This window comes from Thermobia domestica, chromosome 10 (assembly GCF_964235325.1).
Source record: "Thermobia domestica chromosome 10, izTheDome1.hap1.1, whole genome shotgun sequence".
In the NCBI taxonomy this organism is placed as follows: Eukaryota; Metazoa; Arthropoda; class Insecta; order Zygentoma; family Lepismatidae; genus Thermobia; species Thermobia domestica.
In genome coordinates, this window is record NC_137463.1 from 169,553,578 (window position 1) to 169,565,800 (window position 12,223).

General features: G+C 32.5%; 1 protein-coding gene and 1 long non-coding RNA gene across 7 annotated transcripts in view; one reads left to right on the forward strand and one right to left on the reverse strand.

Moving 5' to 3' along the window:
* LOC145662837 (uncharacterized) overlaps positions 1-12,223 on the forward strand; it is a 127,458-nt gene that overhangs the window by 81,523 nt on the left and 33,712 nt on the right. The window lies entirely within an intron of this gene.
* Positions 1-12,223, reverse strand: part of Zasp66 (PDZ_signaling and DUF4749 domain-containing protein Zasp66) — a 177,473-nt gene that overhangs the window by 13,554 nt on the left and 151,696 nt on the right. For 4 of the 5 annotated variants that reach the window (XM_081728747.1, XM_081728746.1, XM_081728749.1 and 1 more), the window contains one exon: positions 11,237-11,317. The exons of the other annotated variant lie outside the window; for it this stretch is intronic. In XM_081728747.1, the coding sequence (XP_081584873.1) occupies positions 11,237-11,317 (81 nt within the window). The remainder of the gene's footprint in view (positions 1-11,236; positions 11,318-12,223) is intronic. 5 annotated transcript variants of the gene reach the window in all.

Here is a 12,223-nt window from a genome sequence, read left to right on the forward strand (position 1 = left end):
TATTATACACACTTTTTAGCCAATCAAATGTATTGCATGGCGTCATGATGTAAACGTCATAGTTTTACGCAACTTCCGATTATTCGTGGATAAGTTAATCCTTTTTCACTAACTGTTGGTGCAACGACATAAAGTTCTCATCCAAAGATAAAAAATAAAAACTGGATTATCATATCCCGATCCCAATCCTCGATTGGACCAACTAAGCATAGAAGACTAAATTTATATTTACAACAAAACACACTGTTTTTAATAACATTTCCACTAGCAGTATACTTAAAATCTTCTGGAAAAGGTACCCATGTATAGGAGTGATGGAAGGCATTAGTTTATTATTTCATTTTTTGGAGTTTAAACGGCCCATATATAGAACTATAACGAAGCTCACATATGGGGTTCGTTCACCATAATACTAACGTGATATTACCTAGTATCGAAAGAAGATTTCACACATCGAGAATGAACACTATAACACTGAGCCACCATTGTGCCCCACTTTTCTTTTGGAAGTTTATGCTATTGGTTGATAATTGCTTAATTTTCATTCAAAACCTCCTATTTTGCAGAGTGAATCATCATTATTCGACTAAGAAATGGCAATCTTTACTTGCTTGTAGCTATTAAATATTATTTTCCTTGAAGCTCATAGGCTCTTATCTTAGGAGCCATATTGTTACAACCAAATGGTTTTACATAAAACTTCTGCTATATTCAAAATATTTGAAATAACAACTTGTCACAAATGTTTGATTGCTTCTTTCCGCTATTTGATCCATGCATGCTTATTTCTTATGCTTTTTCGAAAATGGCTACTATCGCCATACAATGATTTTGAATGTCCATTTTAGAATAGGTCAGATGCATATTTAAAATATAAACGTGAAGCCTCAGCTCTACGACTAATAGTTTCAGAGATATCTAGCTCCAAATTTTATTTTTTCCAAATGTTTTCAGCAGATTTTCTCTTTGAGAAAATGTTATTCGACTCAATTTGAGCTTAGATATTTTTGCTTCCTATGAAAGATATCACTCTCTAAATGTATTATCATAACACAGAAATACCCTGTATATATATATATATATATATATATATATATATACACCGAACGATCACTAAGTTACAAACCACACTCCGAATAATAGATACGATCTTATTGTGACGTGAGTTTGTGATGTCGCTGCCCGCATCCTGGTAGTTCAAACCTACGACAGTGCATTAAGTTCACCCTGGTAGTGCAGTCAGTAGTGAGAGTTGGTTGTGATAGGGAAATTCCAAGATATATCAGTGATTGACAAGAGTCAGATTGTGAGGACCCGAATTGCTGGTGTCGTGATCACACAATAGCTGCATTAATGGTGTATTCGAAAGCAGTCGTATAAAAGTATATCAACACTGGTGTCAATAGGGGCAACTGGAGATCCGTCGGCAAAATACAGAAGACAGCGCAAGGTGTGAGCATCGCATTAAGCAACTGATAAGGACTCAAGACGTAGCAGTTGAAGCAAATGACTGCTTTTACTACATTTTTGACCAACTCGGAAGCATATCCATAATTACCATCTATACACTTATAATAAATTTTACAATAGTGTTCATGGCATCAACTACTCCTCAATTGGACTCAACAACAGCAACGATTCACTTTATTCCACCCCGTGGATGGGTGTGCATGTGTTTGATAGAAACCCAACGAAATGCTGGAGCTTTCGTGCATGTTGTGAATATTGCAGGTCGATGGTGGCATAGTATGGAGTGGGGCATATTTATATGAGAAGAATTAGGTCATCTAGTGGTTGTGAACGAGCACATGAGTGGTTACCGAGATCACGATTTCCTGTGTGACTGAGCATATCCCATTATTTTGATTACCCCATCGCGGTGGTGTTTTCTGAGATGATATTTCACCTCGTTATCCCGTATGTTCTGTGTAGGAATGGTCCACGAACGCAAAGCATTTCCAGTGTCTTCCATGGAACCCAAACGTTTCGGATTCTAATCTCATTGAGCGTCAGTGGGATGTCATTATAAGGTACATTCATTATCTAGAGACACAACCACTTGCATCTTGGCATTTGAAGTTGCGTTACACCCAGCTTGGATGGACATAATAACGAATAACTATCTACAACTCATAGTCCCTTCTATATCAGATCCCTCTTATATGAAGGTAAAAGGGAGCACTATATGCTATTAGGTGCGTGGTCATAAATCAGCAAAAAGAGAGAGAAAAAGATAGAACAACAGTATTGTAAAACCTTTTCTATTTCGTTATAAATAAAAATAATTGAAATTTAGACAGTGAAAATGTACAACTTGATCAGAAAAAGAACTGAAATGAATGACTTATCATACCAGAACGATAACCAGGAGGCCGCGGTGGCTCAGTGGTAGAACGTTCACCTCTGGCGTTTGGGGTCCCGGATTCAAACCCTGCTCCCACCAAGTGAACTTTGTGGTGGTACAAACACCGTGTGCGTGGGTTTTCTCGGGGTTCTCCCGTTTCCTCCCACTTTCTTCATTCCACCATTTCATTCCATCTCTCATCATCACCGTCTCCTTTAGCCTAACCGGCATAACCATGGGACGTAAAACTCAAAAATTTCATTTCATTTTCAGATCGATAACCACTATTCTACCCAATCCTTCCCCAACCATACTCTTCACTCATAAAAACAATATGGTCAACTAGCAGTTACATAACAGTCCAAGCACAACAGAATCAAGTTATGACATTCCAAATGATTTATCTTGCCTTAGGTGGAGATGTGTAGTTGGTCTAGGAAGGACTGGATAGCGTGGTAATTAATGTACTGGCATGGTAAGCCGGAAATTCGGGTTCAATCTCCACCTCATAACATATTTTTACTGTTAATATCATTGTATTCGATTAGTTTGATAGATAATCTCCTAACATTCTGCGAATTAGCTTCTACCGATTGTTATACTTTGGTTCGTTAATATACTATTCTTTCTGGATTACAGCGAGACAACTGTATACTTGTATGTTTTAAGATTATTAGAACATCAATTTATGTGATGAAGTAAGAACAGAACCATTCAAGGTATCTTAGAGAAATATGAAATTTTCTATTTTCGATTAGCAGCACATTATCGTCATTGGAGCGATTCGAGAGAATTTATTTTTCTTAAGTGAGGAAAGTTCAAAATTTGCTCTCTATTCGTATAGTGTGCCTTCAATCTCAGCACATACAAACAGATAGTCATTCAAAAATCACATTATGATATGTAGTCATGAATGTAAATAAAGAGATCGGCATAGAGGGTTTAAGCTTGACAAAATATTTTGACATTATGAGTATTTTCTCATTGCGATAATCAATCGGAAATGAAATCAAGCCCTATTTACAATGTTGATAAAGAATAGTCAAGAAGTGTAATACAATACAAAATTAATCTACTCCAATACAATACCTATGAAGATGATTTAAATTTTCGCCGAACTATGAATGGTTTTATCAAGACACTAAAATGTCATATAAAGGATGAAGTGGAGAATAGGTTGCGGAGCAGTGCAGAATTGTCTAGTGCAAATGAAATGTTATATTACAGATATACAATGCTCATTGGTGCTGGCTAGTTTAGTAGCACATCATACATGTGTGTATTCCTACTACTAGAAGTATTCTTTTATAAGTGAAGATAAAAGTATCTATGATGAGGAAATAGCTTCAATAGTTTTTCAGCATTTACTTTTCTTTAAATTCAACAACAACAAAATAAAGAAGAAAAGAAAAAATCGGAAAATATGACTTCCAATTCTTGATGTTTTTTTTTTTTTTTTTTTTTTTTTTTTGTAGAACAGCCTGTGTGTTATCTATTGTATGTGCAGTTTTTATTAAATTATTCAAAAGATAGTTATATATGTCTCTAATGAGCTTCACCAATCCTGTATACGTTTTTATCATAAAATAATCTTATAAATTTAAAAATATATATATAAGAAGACTATGAAAATACTATTTCTTCTTTTTTCAGAAAGATACACCATACGATTCTACGTACAAAAGGAATGTTATATTTTATTGGAGATTAGAAGGGAAAACGTATACTTTTCTTCTGTTTTTCACTTTTTTAAATTTTGTTTTAATTTTGACATCTACAATTTGTTTTAAGAGATTACAGAAGGTTGTTCCCTTTATATTCGAAAATTTTTGATGTGTATTCACCTTAAGAGATACCGCGCCACCACCACCGATCATATTCTATTGGATCCCAGCATTGTGTACTATCACACGTCGGTAATGTTCAAGACGTCGTTTCAACAGTCAAAATGTGCCAAAATCCATTGGACTGGCATCTGGGTTTTCACATGAATGTCTTCAAACGGAATGATACGAATTCCTACTTCCTCTGTCATTTCCTGATAAAAACGTAATGATGTTCTGGTGTTATGATTCGAAGCTTCGTCCATATGGATCATCCCGCGTTCATTTTATACAATTATGGAATGTCTCTCCGATAGAAAAGCGTCAGAAGGATTCTTGGAAGTATCTTGCATTTACCTTCACGTTTTTGTCCACCTTGTATATCATCAAATTACCTTCATTTCCGAATCCCGTAAAAATCATAAAGCAACGAGGGAAACTTTCCCTTCACTGACGAACAAAGTTGCTGCACCCCTTATCGTCAATGTCACTGTATGTGATCACCAACAGTGCCACGGACATATGATTTATCCATTGTGACAACTTTCTTCCATTTGGAACCTGTCAGGTACTTTTCATACAGTTTCTAGTAGTTCGTCTTACGTTTGTCAATGTGACGCGGTAGCAGGTGGCGTACACGGGCCTTCCGCACACACTTCAACCTGGGGCGCGTGCGAATTGTTTTGTTCACAGTTGACAGTGCGAGGTGGAATCTGTGGCTCATATCATATTGAGCCGTGGGTTTTTCTTGGCACGCCAACTGACGGATCCCCCTTAGTACTACAGGTGTCACTTTGCTTGCAGTCCTTCTCCTGATGGTTTTCGTGGATGAATGTTTCGCAAAGGGAGCCTGGTGTGTGTAACGAGCTACAATAGATTTTGCAGTCGTTACCTTGAGTGTTAACCCATTCTCCCGACACTCTTTCACAATGCGTACGTACGAAAACTTAGCATGAAAAGGGGCCATTACGTAACCCTCCCACTTCTGGTTTATTTTCGGCGTCATGTCCAATAGCAAATCCATAGTTCCAGCACGGTACGCAAGGTGGCAGCACCGAATCGAAAATGTCCGGATATACAGCGAGCAATCTTTTGTATTTAACAGCGGAAAGTATTGTCTTACCATTGACTTTGTTACCTATTACATATTCAATTTCTAACTTTTTGTCTTTCTTTTCCGAGTAAATTCTAAAAAGAAAAAAAAGAGTTCTTTCAAACAAGCTCCAGTTAGAGTCAGTAGGCTTTTCCTGACTACACTGAAATACCATACTGATTATTTTAAAATTTTAGATCGAAATTTATTGTTAGCTCCATAGACATTAAAATCCAGAAACAATGTTATTGTTTTCTTCTTCAATTGTAACGTATAGTATTTACACTGTTAAATAAGAAATTAGTTAACCTATTTTAGTAGGAGCTTTAAAGAGAAGTCACATCGGTAAAAAAAAAAAAAAAAGCTTTATTGCTTCAAACTGAGAAGTTAAATCTCACCTAAATTACTAATTTTTGTATACAATAGTATCATATAACAGGTGAATTATCACATAATAGTGCATAAAGTTATTTTTTTATTATTATTAACATGGAAAAGTGGACAGTTCAAATCATGTTTTTCAGTGCGAATATTTGCGTACGCGGAAAGTGAAGAAAAACTAATCAAAACAGCCTAAAATGACAGTACCCTGGTCAAGGTGACGAGAACTGGAAAATAAACTTTCCTACAACAACGAAAATTGTAACATAACATCCAACTGACCTCGATATGTGCTTCTGTGATCTGTTGTTTTCAAGAAAAGTTAAACATATAAAAACATCTGGTGACATCGTAATGTGAAAAATAACAGATGGATTTTCCAAAACTGGACAGAAAAATAGCACCAATCAATATTTCATATTTTTCATAGCACCAATCAATATTTCATATTTTTCAATGCAACAACAATATTATCAGGAACTATTATTTGGACTTTCTGAACTCAAAATACAGTACCAAAAACTTTCCAAAAAGCAAAAAATAGTTGAACAAAACAAGGACATTCACTCATAAAAAGTCAGACATTTAAACCAAAGCATCATTTTGGATTATGAGATCATACAGCTTTCGGATTCCAATTTAACTTTTCACAATTTCGTCTTGAAGTTTCTAAGTAGCAGTCGAAAGGACATTAACTATAAAACTAAGAAAAAATATATCTACGTATAATTGCATTGTATGGATAAAGTAAAGTATGACGACTAGTATCTCTATTGGCAATATGCATATTTTGTAATAGTTGTATGTTTTTATCTTTTAATATTTGATTTGAGTGTTTGACTTACATGCAATTGTTTCTTTTATTCATAATACTAATTAATTTCTTTATGCGTTCTTATTTTTATTCAGTTTCTTTTATTCTACCATCTGTCACATCTGTATGAAATGTCATGATTCATTTGGGTATTGGTCTCCCCGGGACATTATAATCCCACTATACTACTCACTAACTAATCCTTTGTTGTGTTGTACTATTACATTTTAATGAGTTACTTTAATTTTATATGGCAATAATTAGTTCATTAGGAATGTTTCCATCCCTTAATTTTAAGGATAAAACTGTGATTTTTACCGATGTGACTACTCGTAAGAATTGTAACTGTAAGAGCATTATTTTATAGCAAGAATAGTTTAGCAGAAGAGTTCAAAATCTTGATTTAAAAATGATTCAGAATAATTTGACTAAGAATGGCATCAGAAGTTTTAACTCAAGATTAAATCATCAGTTTTTAAAGTGTAGTCATAAATTAGAAGGTAGTATTAGATAAACAATGCTCTAAGGATCTAGTAATTTCATTGTTTTCTTACGAATATTTCGATTCTTAAAAATCGATAAATGCATTCTGTAATTAACATGAGAAGAATAGATGAATACAAGCCTATTGAATTTAGCCATTAGAGGTATGCTGTATTATCTAACTCTTAACGCTATGTCTCGATCTCTCAGACTGTTAAAGATATTTCTTATTTTATAGCTTATTATCTGTTTTTGAAAGTGATATTAAGTTTTTCTTTATGAATAACATTTTTAAGTTACGAATAATAACTATTTTTTATGACTTAAAACCAATAGCAATCTCTCAGACCGGTAATACTGTTTAAGGGAGTGATGATATTTACATTATCATTGTAACATAACCGCCGGCATAAACTCAAAGAAATTTATGTCTACAGGGTGAGAATTAAATCACTCAAAGTAAAGAAATCCAATTTATAGAAACATAATAAATGTATAAAATAGTCTAAGTCATGTGAAGTTTCTGCTTCATTCTTCAGATATTGATTATACGGTATAATAACAAAACAGCAAACATGTAAATTCTACTATCATGCATAGTTGCATTCTAATTTACTGTACTATTAAATCTATTAAATATTTCTTTAAACAAATATTAAGATAAACCAAGACAAAATACATTTTCAAATAGAAAGTTTGTTTAAAAAATTTAGTTTTAAAATACTCTATAATTAAGATAAAATTTATTATTTAGAAGGAATTATAAAAAATCATCAACTTACAAAAGCAACGGGAACTATTTTTATTTCGAGCACCATTCGAGATAAAGGACATTCTTGTAATGGTGTAAAAATTGAGATTTCATCCTTAAAACGTTTTACCCTAATTCCCAAAACAACATGTTTGCAAGGTACATTTGTTCTTAGTTCAAAGATCTAACGGGCATCGTACAGCGAATCAAAACGAGGTTTTTAACTTAGCTTTTAAGGAATTACTTGGGTCTTTTTATGTTCAATTTTCCTTTTATACCGTCAAAAAAGTAGCTTATTAGTGCATGAAATATAACACGTTCATTGTACTTGTACAAGGGAATCAGGGGCACAGGGACTCAGTGGTAGAAGTTTACCTCTGAGGCGAGGGGTACCTGGTTAGATCCCCGACTAAGCAAGTTTGTGGTGGACAACAATGTATCGGTGGGTTTCCGCAGGGTACTTCCGTTTCCTTCTACATTCTCATTTTACTAGTTCCCCCATCATCAGTCACTTAACTTAATCATCCGTCTCCCTTAGCCTCACAGGCATAAACGTGGAACGCTAAACTGAAAGATTTCATTTTTATTTTATTTTCGTACAAGAGAATCGAGTCCACTTTTACTCATTTCGGACATATTTCGTCTTTAAGATCTCTATATAAAGCTCCTTTCAGGGCTTAAAAGACTCATAAAATCGTAAATAATTCTAATATTAAAAAAAAAAGAAAACAGTGTCAACTTTTCATGTACTTAAGTACACTACACGAGTTTTATGTCCCCTTTTCTCGCAACTATGGTAATTGGATTTGATTCTTTTGTGCTCTGAAGGCCCCATATTTTCTTCCTCGAAAACTTCTCTAATGACTTTTTATTTTAAATTTTAAAAGTTTATATGTTATTAATAATCCTGTATCATCATTCATTTATCCACACATAAAAAGGATCTATAAGAAATTTTAAACTTAATGTTTCTAGAAAAAAGTTACTTAATTGCTTTTATCTTTATTTTTCTCCTTATTTCTTCACTAGAGCATTTTACCATAAGTGAAAAAAAAATTATTTTTTATTTTGATTCAATCATAAATGGTTGTAATAATTTTTTTTAACGCAGAAAAAATAATATTTTGATTGGTTATCTATTCAATGAAGACGTCAAAGACAAAGGTACTCGTTCCTGCCACGAACAGGCCAACGGCCCATATATGCTTCTCATAAGAAAGAAAAAAAAACTCCCAAGAACAATAATTACGCATGTACGAAAGGAAATAATTAATATTAACTACAAGAGCACTAATTGGAAGCTGATAATAAATCGTAATTGATCATGGGGCCTCATAATTTAAAGAAATCTGGCTCTCATAAGTAGAAAAGTTGACTGAAAACACACAGAAAAAGAAATATTATCACTATAATTTACCTGCACAGCTAAGAAAATTTTATCTTATTTGTAAGTAGTATTCCTACTTAAAGAACCTGACACTTTGAAAACTGCATGAAACAAATTCTGAAAAATTATTATTAATGCAAAAATGACATGTGAGAAATAAAATGAAAGGCTTAAGACTGACGAAGATCATATTAATTTGCCTTGTTTACACGTTGTCATATGAAGTGGAGTCTACATGACTTTTCATAGAGAGCATAATCAGGAAGCAAGATTATTCATTTATCTCACAGTAGTTTACAAAATTTTCTATCAAATATCTACGTATTGCAGATTCAAAATGAATCTTTTGAATACAATTAACTACGTTTATTAACGTTTCTGATAAATCCCATTCAATACTGTGTTAATTACGGTTGTTACTCATATTTATTTAATCGTGTTGCATCTTAAATGAGCGTCAAATAAATTAATTCCTAAACGATGTCATTCTTTGGTGGTTCTTATGTGCTTTAATGCAACTTAGTTATCTCTTTTTGTGGCAAAGCTAATCAAACGATATAGTACCAAGGGTTACAATCATAGATTTAATTCCAGATCATATTAGAATCACGGTTTATAAACATCATGTGCGTAGTTTTTTCCTAGAGTACTTGTACTTTTCATACAACCATTATGCTAATAATTATATAATTTCTCTTCTATATTTTTCAATGTCTCTTTCGATCTAAACTGGGGCACTAAACGAACGATTTCAATATAAAATGTAGATTTTACTTTGGTGCAATTTACGTAAAAATGAAAATAAAATCTGCTTAAACAAAACAGTTAATTATTACTAACCTGTGTAACAATTTCAGGAATATATCATTGCCTTCATCGGGCAAAGTTGTATTTGATAAAGGAAATGATAATATTGCCAAAATTAACACCAATTAGTAATAAGTAAGTGTTTGGTTTAGCTATATTTTATTTTTTTTTACTAAAGTTAGAAAAAAATATTTCATTACATGAATCTTAAAATCTAATAAAATTACGACTTTCTTAATTTTACTTACAATGTAGGCAATTTTTAAATGGAATGTTAGATAATTTTTAGGCTTTGTAACTTATTAAATCTTGAGAATATCTTCACCAAAATTGTCTTTAATAGAACTTATTTCATTAAATATTAAAGTTGTGTATATCTTACAATAGAATAGTTTATTTGTGATAGAATATTTTAATCGATGGAAATTTTAACACACACATACAGACACACACACACAAATATTATTGAATTTATTCCACAGCTTTAGGCAACAATTTTGTATTTTAATTAAACAGTGAATATGGAATGCATACCAGTTTAGTTCCTGTTTTATCACCGTTCATTGATAGGAAACCTTTTAAATTTTTTCCTACCTTTCAAGGTAAATCTATCGCCGTCCTTGAGCGCCCTACAATTTCTACCTAGCCTTGATCCGACATTCAGTTCACTAGTTATAGCTTCTTTTTTTTTTTTATCACTCCGACAAATTTTCGTGGGTCATAGCTCCAAAATGGCATAAATAGCATAAATATGCTACCACGTTGGGCTATAATTTGTCTCGTTTTCATGTGAGGAATCATTTCTTAAAGTTTAAAGTGTTACGTTTGAATTTTCTATATATATTTGCACTATCAGTAACCAGGAGAGTAACAAATTTCTATCTTAGTGAAAATCTGAAATATATGATACTGAGGATGCAACTTCTTGTGCACATTTAACCAGTTAATCTTGAATATTCTGCGACTTATTTAAATAAATTGAATTGCAAATCTCTTCTGTATCATATATCATATTCTTATCATTTCAATGTCTGGAAGTTCCTGTGTTACATTGAGATCTCTATAAGTAATATTTTAACCTGTTACTTTCTTTGATTCGGAATAATGTGATACAGTGAGATATGTATTACTAACATCTACTGTTGAAGAATTTTGATTTGTTATAAGAAGAGAGACAATTAACTAACATTAGCAGCATTTGTTATTCTACTATTGTTACTAAGAAATAGAGAGTTAATTATCGCATACTGAGAAAGTTCAGTGTGTCAGTGATAGAGATAGACGTAAAATGCAGCATCCCACTACTCAGCCAAACAATGCAGTAGCCTTTTGTTTTATGAATGCGTTACTTGCCTCAGTTTTGATGGTCTCGGTGAAAGAGAAGCTGGCTTCGGTGACATGGGAGCTTGATATGGTCTTGGACTTAAATTTTGCCTGCAGGGGGAGTTGAATCATAAGTCAACACACACACCCAGTTTACAATTAGTTGAAAATAGAAAACAAAATAAAACACGTGAAATATTATTAAACCTTATTATTGCTCAGAAAACTTAATTCAAACCTTGTAAATGCACTGAGAAAAACTGTGTTACTTTTCACCAATAATTAAAGCTTTTGAGAATTTTTAATGCTTAGTGAGTAAATGTTTAAAAATTAACATGTTATAGTGGCTGCAGAGCCCCGTCTGCCCTAGTGAGATTTTTCAAGTTTATTTTAAATGTTATTATTGCTGGCCAGTGTCTGTTTCACAAAATAATTATGATATATTGGGTTCAGTAAATCTCACCAGATGGCAACCACGAAGAAATTCATAGCTGTTCTTCTGACTTTTCTTTTTTTATATAAAGTATGCCATAATATAATGCACTATAAGAACAGTAAATGGTATTTACTTCATAATGTAATTATGGTTAAAAGCTTCATCATTAAAGAATTCACAATAATATTTAGAATTTAGTAATTAATATTGAATATAGAAAGTAATTTATACTATACTTTTATAATACGTAAAATTCTTTTAAAGTATTAAGTTCACATAAAATTAATTTACTCATTACTTGTTAAATTTATTGTCAAAATATACAAAAAAGTAAATGAAAATAAAATACATACTGAGTAATAAATGGTAATATTATCACGTTAATTTGCCACCACAAATAAGTAGTCAATATTTATTCATGATTGTTTTAGAGGTATTTTATATTAATTTCTGGTTTTTAGTGGGTCGAGTTACCTTAGTTTCGATATTTTTGGTTTCTGACGTTTCATTAATGTATCTTGGTAATTTACATTTAGCTAATACGGCATCGAAATTCAATTTAATTTTGCTTTGCTGTGCAG